Genomic DNA, 15,098 nt, shown 5'->3' on the forward strand with positions numbered 1-15,098 from the left:
CTTGTCTGGTTTCAGCGTTCTTGGGTGACCTAATTTTTAAAAGAAACATAATTTCAGATGCCCTGAGTAAGTCATTACTACAATAAAGTCCTTGTTTGGGAAAAATGAGACTTGAGAATATTCAGACTCATGGAAAGCTGTAGTGCTGACTTTCTTTTTATTTCCCTGTATTCAGAGAGCCATTGAATTGCCTTAAGATATATTATAACATTAAAAAAAACCCTCCCTGCTAAACAGTATTTTACAGTACAAGAAAACAAAAATTAATAGGAAGCTAAATATGTTGATTATTTGTACTGAGGAACTGACATGATAGCACTAACATAGAACAGTTCTGTGAAATAAAGTTTAAATATTTGGAGCCAAAATTGGACATGTTAAGATTTCAAACTCATGCATTTAGGTTTTGGAAAAATTTAAAATTATTTTCTTTCTGCAAAATAGAGTAGCATCCCAGTATATGTAGCTCCAGTTTTGCCTAAAATTTCTTTTTAAAGAATATTGTTTTGTGTTGGAGACAGTACTCGTGTGTATATAAAAATAAATAAATGTATATATGTATGTATATATACATATATATATGTGTATACATAATACACACATACCTTTGGAAGTGGCAGGTATGGCTGATTTCCTATGGAGATTCAAATTATGTTGAAGATGTTGCTGATTCAAATACTTGTAAACTGAGACACAGATTATTCTGCACCAGTAGGTCTCATAACTTCACAAAATTGGTCAGTGCAATTTTTGCTTATGCTTCAACTCCTCTCAAGTGAGGAAGAAGTAAGATTTTTTTTTCCCCATTTTCTCAGGAGTTACACTTGCTGTACATAAGAGACTGTGAAATTTAAATTATGAGAACATAAATATTTGAGACAATAGAACTATGCATGTAATTTGCAGGATTGTGATTTCATAGCTGTTGGAAGATCAATCAAAGCTAAGAGAGGCACTTGTGAGAGTTGACCTTTTTCACAACAGAAATCTCAGCCAGACTACTGAAAACAATATAAATTATTATTATTATTATTATTATTATTATTATTATTATTATTATTATTATTGTAGTTAATATGATGAAATAAATATATTGAGCCTGGATTTCAGGATCTCAGTCATGCATTAGAATTCCTAAATGAAAATCTATTCAGATAAATAAATACACAGATTTTAAAACATGCAAATTTGACATGTGCTGTGTATGCACATCACCTAGCCAGTGTTTTTGTGACTGAGCCCTCTCTGTATTATCAGTTCTCGGTTCCCAAGCAGGAAACTACCTCAGGATTTTTCCAGAAAACTACAATTAAATTTTCAGCCATCAAATGTATGCAGATAAACTTGGAAATTGATGTTGGTTAAGTTAAAATCTGGGATATGTTTATTTTATTCTGAGTGTAAACCCTGTTATTTCTGGTTTAATTTGCAGTTCTGTTTCCATGGTAATTATGGCACTGGAGAAAGGGCACAAAAGACTTTTTTTATATGGTAAAAAATTAGAAAGCATGGTGTTTGTGTAAGGGACGGGTGTACATTCTACAATATTTTTCAGTTGAGTCTCTCAATCAGTACTGGAATTCTGGGCACAGGCACCATCATGCCTTAGAGAGGAGACCTCTAGAGAAAACACAGGAAATTGCAGGAAGTTATACTGGCAGTCCAAAAAGTGGCACAACTTCTATTTTTTTCAGTATACATCAAATTTCTAAATATTACAAATTATGATTAATTATTAAAATTAGAAATTAATATTAGAAATAGCATCTTTTTGCTAAAAAAGGACTATGCGCACATTCTTCCTATAACCACCTTAATTACTTATTGTTTTCTGATGTAATTATCTTACTTTTAATTGTCATTTACATAAGCTTTCCTCACTCTCAAGATTTCAGTCCTTTAGTTCGACCTTGACCATATGCAGTTGATTTAAATTTGGGCATGGTCAAAGAGGACTTTCTCTGATGAAGCTGATATGTTCAGTTTGTTTTTTCCAACATTAAAACATGCCTGAGTTCCAAAATGAAAAGCTATTTATTTACCAGAAAAACTATGCAGAAAATAGGTAACTGATCAAGCCAAAATACACTTTCATCATGTAGGAAAAGTGAAGGGTAAATGCTAAGACGATGCCTGCTAAGGAAGCTGGGGATTGCTTAATGGATGTGTGTTTGCAGTGAATATCTGTGTTAAGGAGGTTTTCACTACTCTTTGGAGATCATACAACTCTTAGTCACACTCACCATTGTATCAGTCATTGCAATAGATAAAGTGGAAGCAATGAAAACAATTCTTCAGGAAAAGGCTTTTTAAAGCCTTTTAAAATTATTTTAAAATTTAAAATCAAGCTAGCCATTATACTTGCCAGGTAAAAGCAACAGCACGAATTCTTGAAGACATTCTGGTCATTGAAGATCTGCAGTTTTCTTTTCAAGACTGGTTATGTCAACCAGCAAAGCTGTGTAAGGAATTTGGGGGTTTTTTGCATCATTGAAGTCATTGACCACATAGGGACCAGGCAGATTTTATGTATGAGTCTGGAAAATAGATCTTGTCTATATAAATTCCCTTTTTGAGGACACTGGTCTTTCACTACTTGTTCCCCATGTCACCATGTCAACAGTGATATTATTTGTGTGGTATGTGTACATATTAAATACTCTATGACACTAATCCCACCAAAACCTTAAGTTGTTTAGCTGCAGTAATAATGTATTTGCATTGGTAGTGTTAACAAATGGACAGCTTTTTACAAATTTGCAGATGGTTACATTTAAAGTATATCTGTGTTCTTAGATGCTATTTTGCACATGAACTGGTAGAAGTTTAAACCACAACTGTGAAAACCATCCAGAGTAAAGGCCCAGTGTCCCTACCAAAGCACCACAATGCAGGTGTCATGTTTTTCCAAAATACCAAGCAGCCCCAGCAATGCTATGGATTGCACTAGGAAAGGGAGAGTGGGAGTTCCTTTAGAAAAAATCAATTTTTTTTTTGGGGGGGGGGGGGGGGAAGGGGTGGTGCAATATCTGTTTTTGTTATCTAAAGGCTACCATAACCCAAGTCAAGTGGGCACTCGAGTCTGAAAATTCTGTTCTTACAGAAGTTATAGCACAACAGTAATAATTGTTATTAAATACATAGAGAAGCTGTTCTGGGGGAAAAAAGACCACAGATCACATAGACTTTACTATGGGTTTAGAGAGAAAATTACTTCCAAAAAGGTCAGAACACGAGATTAAAAAAAAAAAAAAAACAACCCTGTGATTTTATTATTCACACCATCTATCTTCAGTTATGGCAAGCTTTTTTTCACAATGCCCTTCATCCAAACCATAGATGGAATGGACTTTAAAATAGGAAGAAAAATAAAGAAAAAAAGTATTCTCCTGTGCCAAAAGAACAGAGTATATTTATGTAAAGAAAAGCATAATAGAAAGGAGAAAACTCTGCCTCCATAAAGGTAAATATTTTAGGTGATTTAGAAAACTGGAAGGTTTGGTGAATAGTCTCAGGGAGTTTTATGTTGGCATGTATAATAATATTATTATAGTAAAAATTATAGCAACAAATAATAATACAGCATCATGCGTATAATTTGCTTTGCTGTAACATTCAGAGTGTCTCAATCACAGGTTTTTTTATAATCAGAGAAAAAAATATGTTCTTCATTAGTTCTCTGAGTTGTTCTGCACAGTTCATGTACTGAATACTCAGTTTCATATTTGAGGTCTGTTGTGGTTTAACCTGGCAGATAAACAGCACACAGTTGCTTGCTCACTCCCCCACTCACAAGGAAAAAATTGAAATTAAAAAAAAGTAACATTCATGTTGAGATACAGTTTAATAGAACAGAAAAGGAAGGTAGTAATAACAACAACAATAATAATAATAATGCTATAGTTAGAATATAGGAAACAAGTGATGCCCAATAATAACAGTGCAATGCTCAACACCTGTCATGTGATGCCCAGGCAACCTGCCCCCAGCTTTTTACTGCTGAGCTTGCTCCCATACAGTCTGGAATCTCCCTGTGGTCAGCTGGGATCAGTGTCCCAGCTGAATTCCTTCCCAAATCCTTGTGCACCCCCAGCCTCCTCACCGGTGGGCTGGGCTGAGGAGCAGAAGAGGCCTTGACCCTGTGAAAGTGCTGCGCTGCAGAGACTAAAACATCCCTGTGTCACCAACGCTGTTTCCAGCACAAATGCAAAACACAATCCCATAAAAACTACTGTGAAGAAAATTGACTCTATCCCTGTGAAAACCAGCAGAAGGGCTTATGTAAAAGCAGGTCCATCAAGGCTCCACAGCCACTCTGTACCAACACCAAATATTTAAATTAAGGCTAGAAAATTATGTGATCTTCCTGCAGAAAACACTGTCTTTTCCCTGTACTTGGCAAGTTCTTTGTATTTAAAAAGAAAAGAAGTACTGAGTAGCACTGCATACTCTTGAATATTTTCTAAATTATATTTTAGTGACAGAGAACATGCTCTTTAAAAGCTTTTGTAGCTGCATTTCAAATTAGTAGAGTGTTTTAGGATATTTGCAATGATAGTATCTGTTCAAACTGCTATCATATTTCAGTAGTTACCTCCCAAGATTAAAATTCCATCATAAGCACAGACCTCAATACAATGGAAATTTTTATCTCAGCTAGAAATACTGTAACATAAAATTAATAGAATCTGAACTAAGGTTTTTTGCATGTTTTGGCATATAATACAAGGAATGATGCAATTGAAAATCAGTATAATTTCACAGACATCTGGCCAAGCGAGTCTCAAAATTTTCTGCTTTTATCAATACAGTATCAGAATTGTTCCATTAACTATTTTGAATGGGAAGAAAATGGTTTCCTTTTTTTGGTTTTTTTTTTTTGGTTTTTTGGTTTTTTGGGGGTTTTTTTGAAGTTGCTATTAACCCTAATAGTTTCTTGCTTTACAGAAATACAATTATTAGAAATATGTACTTGCACATCAATTCTGATCACTGAGATACAAAAGTTTTGGCACATCATAACAAAATGCTTAAAAATTATTTTTTTAAGGATTTCATTTATTGTTACAAAAGCATGTTATTGTGCAATTTTTTAGAAAGTGTATTTTTAAAATCTAATATTTTTTTATATTAATCTCCAAAGTGTTATCATTAAATTAGTGGCAAAACTATCATTGCAGTAAAAATGCAGAATCAAAAATTCCTGAACTATTTTTTGTTTAAGCATTTATTCTAAATTCTAGCCACTTGAACGTGGCTCTTTAACATAATATTAGATCAAAATTGACTAATTATCCAACCACTAATAATAGGTTTTTTCTCTCCTCTCACTTTCATATTTCATTTTGTCTATTTGTGTGGCTAAATTCACTCTAGTTCCTAGACATGGCCAAAGAGTGCTTGCACAGCTTTTTCCACTGGAAAACCAAAAGGAATGGTAGCCATTAGCAAGGGATAGGTAACAAACACTTAAGGAGCATTTGCATCTTCAATACCTGAAGTGAGTTTGTGTTTTAGCTCGTTCTGCCAGTTATACCAACCAAGGCAAGGTTCCTCAACATAAGCTCCAGTGAAAGGGTTTAAATTAGGGTGGTTTAATTCACAGCTGAAGCAGACAGAGACAGCACACTCAGACTTTTACAGTAACCTAGGTGGAAATTGCTAAATTGCTGCAATTTGGTAATGCTGAATCTTATGCCCATAACTTCATGCACGAAGCAGTTTGAACAGCTAAGTAATCAAAACTATGTAAATAAATACAACGAAAACCCCTTGGCTTTGCTGTGATAGCTTAAGGGTTTTAACTGGGTTTCATATTTCATTTTTTTTCTTTTAGACCTTTCCAAAATAAAGATTCATGGCAAGTGGAATGTCAACAGACTGCTATGCTCACTGCTGGTGGATATCACAGAAACTGCAGTCCTGCTTTGTATGGCCAAGGCAATATCACTGGTTCAAAAAGTGATAGCACTTTACCTTCTCATCCACTTCACAGAGCTCATGAAAGGAAAATAGTTTATAAACCTCCATTACCACCAGTGGGGTGTCCTTTGGGCCTTCCTGAGCCACTTCCTGAAGTGGGCAGAACAGGCAGCTTTCAGAGCCCTGCTTACAATGTGGGAGAAATCAAATTATTGGTAAGTAACTATTTTCCTATAACACATATATTCTCAAAAGTCCACCTGTGGATCAAATGCAGCCTTGGAGGAGCCAAAAATTAGATCACTCTTGTTGTCATTGTTACTTATACAGTGCCAGCCCAGCAAAAATGGAAATATCTTATCCTAACAGAAATGCAGTTTTTCTGGAGATTAAACCTCCCCTACTGAGCCATACCTCAGTTCTAATAACGATGGTGATAATTACCTGCCATTATGTGACTGTGAGAAAGATTTCTACATTTTAGCTTGTTGGCTTCTATATTGGGGCACTTTGCTTTGTATTGCCTATGTAACAGCACTCTGCTTCATGTGTATTTCCATAATACCTGCAAACTTACTGCCTGAAGTGCTGTTAGACAAATCAAGTTCCTATTTGATCTACAGCTATTTGATTGATGGATGAAATCAGAAAAATCACAGCAACTATTTTCCATATGTTAGCTATTGTATTTGAAAAGAAACAGAAGTTATAACTGCTATGATCCTTATTTTTCTTGAAGTGCAAGAGTAATAGGACAACATTCTTTCTTTTAGCCTTCATAGGCTGGAGACTATCACCCTCCATGACAAGTGGGACAAATCTCACTTTGCCTCACTCACAACTTAAGAAAATATTTCCATAATTATTTGGCTTTAGAGCTCCCTTTGAATTTGAGCTTTATCCTCTTCCTTAGTATCTTCTCCTCCTTAGGCCTCCACTACAGGCCATTATTGTTTTGCACTTGACAATTAGCACTTTCCTGACCATGAAACCATACGAACGGTAAGTGATGGAACTAAGAATGTAAGTGAGGACTGAACTACAGGCCTCCCTCTGTCCAGCTGTGCTACATGGATCTTTGTAACCAGGAGATCTCAGCTGAACCTATAGAGGGGCAAGAGGGAAGAGCAGCATTTACTAGGGGGGATCAACAGGCAATTGTACCTGTGGTTGTTGTACCCCAGTTCTGCTGTCCAGATTGGGATTGCAGTGCACCCTTCTCTGACTGTGGTCCCATCAGCTCTGTCCCAGTAGTCTGAGAACAGTGAGAACCACGTAGTCCCAGGTGTTTGACCTCACTTCCAATTTTATATTCTTATGTTTCACCGGAATTTTGGGTAAATGGCTTTTGGTTTCTCATGGCTTGAGAGTTTTCCTCTTTAAACTGCTAATCATGAAAAGAATCATCTGGACTTTTCCAGATGAGTCTGATAAACACCAATTCTCTCTTCTGTCAGAAGTGTCAGACAGAGACACCAAATCACAAATCTTTTGTTTCCAGAAAGCCTGAGAAAAATGTGCATTCGGAGACACTTCTGCCAGCTGCAGGGAAACCATTTCCCAGCCAGCATGCAGGCCAGGGTCAATGCCAAGACTTTCTAGCTGGCGTGTGGGCAACTACATAACAAAACTATTAGTTAGAGATATTTCTTATGCAGAGTCTAGGTCCAAATCAGTGGCATTGAAGCAGGTAGAAGTTCAGACCACTGAAATTAAATTGTCACTCAGGCTGACATTGGATACCACAGCTTTAGTGCAGAAATCATTCAACACTCTGTTACTCCAGAGTTCTGTGCTCAAATGGAAAGCTCTTGCGTTGAGGAGAAACAGGGGGAAAATACAGAGCATATTAAAACAGAGTTCTTTGACTGAGTTCTGAGGACTTGAGTGGTATAGAACACAGGGACAGGATCCACATGAAATCTCCAGTATCTTTAAAACTTCAGAAAATGTTATAAGGCACTGGTTTTCTGAAGACTATTTGTGGCACAAATTGAAAACATCGGATTTCCAGGTGATGTCCTGATACATACCAAAATAACTCTCTTGATATTGAAGGGAGAGAGAAAAGAGTCTGTAGGGCTTTAGACAGTGACATTTTTCACTCCTCCTGGTAGAGAATCTTCAGACAAAGATTAGTCAATGTTCCACTGGAACCTCTGCCTTTTCACATTCTTACTTAGAGGTTACATGCATAGCAAGAGCCATTCTTGCCTTAGAATAAACTAGAAAACTCAGCTGAGATCCACTGGAAATTCCCATAACCCCAAAAATTCTTGTTTCAAGGGTTTCCAAATCTTGGGAAATACTTTTTCCTCTAAACAATACTTTAGGCTGTGCTCTCTTTCTGAAATGAACAACTTCAGAAAGTGATTGGTTGATGTTTTAGTCATAAATACTTTCTCATGTTTCTCTTCAGATGATAGACAGTTGTTGTTTGTTCTGGCTTTCAAGGCTTGGAAATATACAAGACTTAAGCAATAATAATTTAAAATTTAAATTACACATTAGGAAATTTTCTAACATTAGTATGGGAACTTGCTTAATAAATAGGCTGCAATGGACAGTTGTGGAAATTCTACCAGTGGACATCACTGGGAATTATTTTGATAGTCTTGATCCTACTCTGAGGCATGCTGTAGTCCATGCCTCTCACTCCTAGGTATTACTATTACCCAACTAGGTAGACCCTCCGAAAAATCTAATTTTCTAGGCATCTCAAATTTAATTTTCATATCTGAGCAAACACTCAGATGTTTAAGACGGGCATCTCTACCTGCTGCCTAAGATCTATTGCAGTGTAGTACCCCCCAAACATCCCAAATTTAGACACTATGAGACTAAAATTAGCCAGATAAGTTTCTACTCTTGTTATTACAAAGTCTTTCCTGGAAAGTGAACGCAGCTAAACATGAGAAGCCTCTAACACTGGGGTTTGGCCACTCATGATTTGACTGGTAAAGGTTAAAATATCCCACATGTTAAAGCTTTCTTGCTGCCCTGCTGCAGGTGCATCCAAAAATGCTGGGATAACTCATGGGGCAAGTAAGAGATTACCTCTAGACAAATTAATTAGGCAGTTTTGTCCCTCTCTCTCTCTTTCAGAGAGCTCGCTTCCTGAAAGGCTCCTCCCCAGCAATACAGAATTTATTCTTAATCACTTTGAGTAGTTCTTATTTTAGGAGAGGCCATACTTAGCACATATTTCATCTACAGAAATATGCATCTCTGTCAGGTGCACTCCTTCATTTCCAGCAAATGATGAGGCAGAAAGGTGATTCTCATTACTGGTATACACCAAAGAAATAGGAGATCAGCTGGCACTGTAGAAATGAAAAAATAGAGTCCTTGTTGCCTTATCGCCCAAACAAGTTTGATGGGAATCTTACAATGAACTCATCCCTATCCAGTTTCAGTTAGATAACCAAAAAAACATAAAAGCAGTAATATCTGAGAAAAAAATTTAAAACCAGGGCCCATAAATCTCATCTGAGACATGGATTAAAGCACTTTCTTTGTAGTTTTTCTTCCTCAGAGGCCAAAAGTAAAGACAATAAAGAACATAATGAAAGAACATACCAGAGGCTTGAAAGGCAAAGTGCTGCTAACAAGGAATGTTGCCTTTTAGACTTGCTTAGATAAAACCTTCTCTCAGAGTGCATGAAAAACAATGCATTAGGGACCCATCTAAAATCATAGTCTGTGATGTCTGACCCTCGGGTAAGGAGCTGTGGGGAGCCATGACCTGCTTATTCTAAGTAATAAACATTTGTCTCTCAACTCTGAGGAAAATTCAGAAATGTCTCATTTGGAGTTTACAGTGCATTTCAAGAAGAAACACATCAAAGTACCAATTGAAGTGAAGGGCATGTAACAGGTTGGGAAGACAGCTTGATCGTGAGGCCAATCTGTTTCCAATGACAAGTCAATAATTGTAAACATTGTTACCTTGAATCTTTTATAAGAATCTTTTATAACTTGATGTAAAGTTTCTGAGACTGGCACCTGTGTAAATCTGCAGTCCATAAGGAAAAGTCTGACATGACATTTTCCTCTAGGTGATGACACCTATTAAATTTGTATTTCAGATTCAGATTTTCCCAGTTTCTCATGCTTCTCACTGCAAGTATTTTATTTGCTCAGCATTGAATCAGTTTGCTCAGCAGTGATTTCATAGCTGGTATTCAGTAAGGGAAACACATGGTGATTCTTTAAATGAAGCCTCCAAATGCAGTGTATTCTTCATAATCCAAAAGCCTTCTTCAAATAATTTAAAATAGTGCTAACAGTTCTGTCACTGAATCTTGACATCACAAGGAGATGTATGCGTGACTTAGCCCATGAAGGAATTAATGGCATGTAGCCATGGCATTCAGAATGTCAGGAAAAACTGTTCATATGGGAACAGTGATAATTTATGAATGGGAAATCATGCATGTGTTTATGAAGAAAATCAAAGGTAGGTGATGTCCCTCCATTTTCTTAAACTTTAGAGGATTGGCATTCTTTCTTGCTAGTACAAGGATTCAAAGAGGGGTCTTATAGGACAAAGTGATCCAATACCTTTAAGTTTCTTATTTCTTATGTTAAATTAAGTCACTTTTTCTTGCCCATCATTTTAAAACATTAATTTGGAGGGACTGAGAAGAGGAAGATTCTGCTTTTTCTGTGAATTTCATTTTAGGAGTCCTGTATATCAGAAATCCTCTCTAACTCAAGAAGAATGGTTTTAAACTCAGAATTTAAGTAAGCTATCACTTACTTCTGTACTTTGAAAAGAAAAGGGACTTCCTATAGGAAATCTCTAAATTTCATCTCAGAGTCTGCTGCAAAGAGTTTGAATGGATTGGTGCTTTAGAGCATTTTTCTAATTAATATCTTTTAGTCTTAAAAGCTTGTAAGAGCAGTTTTCAATGAAGTTGAAAACAAAGACCAAATCTGTCTCTAGTTGCTGTGGATATAGGGAATACCCCATTCTGATACAGTGGAGCCTGGAGTAAAAATTTGTGGATGTAATAGAACTGTCTTTTCCACAGAACATCTGAATATTTGAATTCCTGTTTGATGTGTTGACATATAAACTTCAAATGTTTTTAAATTCTAGAAAAAAAAACCCTGAAATTCTAGACTAATAACTCAATCAGTAACTAAAACTATTTAGGATATGGTTTAACTAAGATTAAAGATGTCAATCATTTTTCCCAATATATGACAATATAAAGATAGATTACCTTTATTTTAATATTAAAGCTCCTATACTAAGTTTCTTCCTCAGCCAAATCTTAAAAATTCATGTCATAAAATTGCATTTATCTCTACAAAAAACACATTTAATGTATTTAAACAGGCATAGTATCTTCAGGAAAAAGAAAAATTATTTTATATTTCTTTTGATAAAGATATTCCAATGAATGCATCTTAGGTATTAGCAAGAAAATGAACAAAAATTGGTGCTTAAAAATTTAGAACTTGTTCCAGCAAAGATTCACACATGTCCTTTGCCTTACACAACTCTGCATCCCATGACAACCATCTAAAGGCTCATTATTGCTATGGTTTGTGTCTGAGTCTACTAAATGCTCATTAAATGGAAAGAAGATTTTTCATTGAATTACTTGTAGTGAACAAAAATTTAGTACATTCTCCAGAATGTCAGGGCTTGGAGTTTCTTCCTTTCCTCAGAAAGCATCATGTCACAGAAGCAGAGAGCTAAAATTCCAGGAGACAGTCAACAGTATCCAACACTAATTATACTCTGTAATTCCAAAAAAGATTATTGTCCTCTGCCCTGGTCTACATTATACAAATAACTAACACAACCTGTAGTGGATAGGCTTTGGAGGTTCTGCAGCAGTTTAATTCTGTCTAGTGGGATATTTTAATTTTTAATGGCCAATTTACATCCTCATGCTATGAATATCAGAGATGATCAAACACAGTGTTCAGTTCATGCCATTTAGGCACATGGATGCCTTTAAAAATGGTGCTTTCTTGAAGAGGAGTAAAACACTATAGTGTTATTACCTGCTATAGGTCAAGATGTTTTTCACATCTAGAATTTGATAATGCAAACACATTGTGGCACTTGCTGGTTTTTCCTAACCATGATTTTCTACTCGTTGCTCAGTCTCCCTCTGAGATGTCCTTCCTTGCAACAACAGAAAAGTTCCGTCAAGAGGAAGAGAAACATGCAAGAGAATTTGAAGAACGTTTAAATTCACACCTTGAAGAGCTGCAAAGATATTCTGAAAATACTCTAAAAAAATATGCCAGGATGCAGCAAAGCAGGCATACTTAAGCCAGTCACACAATTAAGAAAAGCAAACCAAGTAATCACTCATGAGTTTCTCAGAAATAAAATCTGCAACTAGCTGCTTAATGTATTTAGGCACATTGCCAATAGCATGTATTTGTAACACCAAGTTTTCAAGAAAAATATCTTTATCCTACAGTTTTAAGTATATTGTAACTTGACTATATTACAAAATAAACTCTAAACATATTCTAAAATATACAGGTGGGTTTTACACAGTTAAATTGTGTGCAGCAGAGACCCTGTTGCAGCACTGTAAATTAAGATACAATTCTGTAATGTACAGAGGGCTAATAAGTGGAATTATTCCCTTGAAATTCAAATCAACCAAGAGAAATTCTCTAGTTTGTACAGAAAAATAATAAAGGCTTTTAACCATGTCTCAGCTCCTGGCATGAAAAGCTTATCTATGCTCTGGTGGTTCTTGGCTGTGGAAATAGCCCCTGGGCCTCTGGAAATGCTGCTCCGTGAGAAGAGCATTAAAAGACTGAGCACATGTTTTGAAGCCGTCCATATTGCCCTTTTACCAGACCTACAGACTTCTCCAGGGGAAGAACCTGATCTCAGACACTTTACATTAAGACTTTACCATTTTTAAAACTTGTATTCAAAAGTACTTAGTTTGGATTGAAGTTTTGTTACCATGTTGGCTCATTGTTTAACTATACTGGAACAGCGAGGAATTCACTTCAGGTAACTTGTGATCAGTCTTAGGTAAGGGCCTAAATTCTTTAAATTTTCCTACATCATAGGAAAACATTATATAACCAAGCAGAGTTAATTCAACTCCATGTGTTGAAAATCTGCATTATATTGAGATTCCTTTTATTTGCAATTCATACTGAATTCTATTGCTGTGCAAGCGAAACAAAAATTACAGACACTGTTGATGAACCACCAATTTCAGTGAATGAGATACTGAAGAACTGCTTTCCAGCATATACTGTTGCCAACTTCCTGGGAAAATCTGGATAAAAATAATACCAGGCTGTCAAACTGCTCCAGTTTGTGAGTAAAAGAAGTCTCATTAATATTCAGGACCATGGCTAAAATGTAAATTGTTTTTTGATGCTATATTTCCACTAAGACAAAATATACTACATCATACTTACACAAAATACCAAGATTTGAAATACCAGATTGGCTCAGCTTGCAGTAAAATGAGCAATGAAGATGAGGACATCAAAGAATCTTTTACAGGAAAATTCCGGAAAATTACTAGACTCAGCTGGAGGAACAAGGACTGAATAAAAAGATGACGGAAGGACATGTGAACAAACTAAATATATACATATCCTCAGCTTAGGGGGAGATGCAATTTTAAAATAATTAATGAAGAAATTCAGAAACCTATGAGTATAAAGCTAAATTTTAAGCTGGGAAGGATCTGTAGAAGCAAAAAGACAGCAAAATACTGTCTTTCAGAAGAGCAAAATAAGTAGCCACTTAGCTAGAGTCTTTTGCCACTCTCAGATTCAAACATATAAAATGACAGTCTGCTCTGGATCTTCAAAGAAACTGATCTGTCTGCCTCCAGTTCAGGTCTGAGGACACCTCTCAAGGTATGGCCCTGTGAGATGATGAAGAATGAATGAATGAAATCATCAAAAATGCATATCATGGTTTATTTTCCTAAAGCTTTTTAAGATCTGGGCACCCTACTGATTTTGGCTAATAAAATACCAGAGTCAGATTCAGCCTGGCTTTTGTGCAATGCCATATAATAAACTCTGTGAGGAGCACTGAAAACTCAGAAGTACCTGTATCTGAACAGACTACTTGTTACTGTTATTGCCTGCTCAGAGAGCACTGTGCCACAAATGTCCTGAGACATGGTGGATCAGGGTGCCATTTTTTTGACACCTACTCACCAGAAAGGTTCTCCTTCTCTTTCTCAGCCAAACAGCAAAAGTTGCTCATCTGACAATCCCCAGTTTAAATGAACCCATTGGTACCACAGTATAGGTGGAGCCACGCCACTGGTTTGAATACTTCAGTTACATTAAAAGGCAGAAACTCAACTGACCTGGTGAGAGGTTTCTGAAGGAAGATACATATTCCTGATGTTATCATGCCAAAAAAACTTTTTAAAGAATGATGGACAGCAGAAATAATAAAGATGGGGAAATTACTCCTTTGTGACCAGGAGTTGGACATGGATGCATATTGTTAAAAAAGGAAAAATCAGAAGGGTCCAAGGCTATAAATTCCTGGAAACAACAATAAAAATGAAAAAGATGAAAAAATAAGTATCAATCATTAGGCTCATTTGACAGGACAAGGTGCAATCTCCGGTAGCTGCAAATTGCCAAAAAAATACAGAAAAATTCTATTCTACTTTGTGAATAGAGAGGCAATGAAAATTTTTGTAAGCTGCTGGACTTTGATGATTTTTCAAAGCTGTACTGAAAAGCAATTTTTTGGCTCCCATTTGAAAGACTTGTTTTAAATACAAAGAACAATGGTTCAGGCTGCCACCAGCTTGGGTTTTTTTGGGTTTTTTTTTGGCTGAAGGAAAAACAGAGGTCAAAGGCACGCAGTTGCCAACATGTTTCATCAAGATGTAATTTTGAAATAGTTGGTGGCATAAGAGCATTGCTGTCCAACTCACTCCCCAAAACTTACTCTGAGAGGGTTGAAACAGCAGTTACTGAATACTAAATAGCCATTTAAAAGTGGCTTCTATGGAAGTTGGATATTTAGCATATTTTCTTCCATTTCTTACTCTCTCCTTTCATGTATGTGAAATTTAGGAGTATAAGAATGGCAGCATGTCAGGCAGTGGTACTCTGAGCCAGTCTAGAGAGGAATGCAAACTGCAGCAGCAAAACACGGTGCCAAATGAACACAAAAACCCAACAGT

General features: G+C 36.2%; 1 protein-coding gene across 4 annotated transcripts in view; it reads left to right on the top strand.

Annotated features, from left to right (window-relative positions):
* Positions 1 to 14,680, top strand: part of DEUP1 (deuterosome assembly protein 1) — a 43,702-nt gene extending 29,022 nt beyond the window's left edge. For 3 of the 4 annotated variants that reach the window (XM_063394474.1, XM_063394471.1, XM_063394473.1), the window contains 2 exons: positions 5,837 to 6,137; positions 12,050 to 14,680. In XM_063394474.1, the coding sequence (XP_063250544.1) occupies positions 5,837 to 6,137; positions 12,050 to 12,220 (472 nt within the window). In that variant the 3' untranslated portion in view covers positions 12,221 to 14,680. The remainder of the gene's footprint in view (positions 1 to 5,836; positions 6,138 to 12,049) is intronic. The other variant, XM_063394472.1, reaches the window with a different exon arrangement.
* The last annotated feature ends 418 nt before the right edge of the window (positions 14,681 to 15,098 follow it).

Source organism: Prinia subflava, chromosome 3 (assembly GCF_021018805.1).
Source record: "Prinia subflava isolate CZ2003 ecotype Zambia chromosome 3, Cam_Psub_1.2, whole genome shotgun sequence".
Lineage (NCBI taxonomy): Eukaryota > Metazoa > Chordata > Aves > Passeriformes > Cisticolidae > Prinia > Prinia subflava.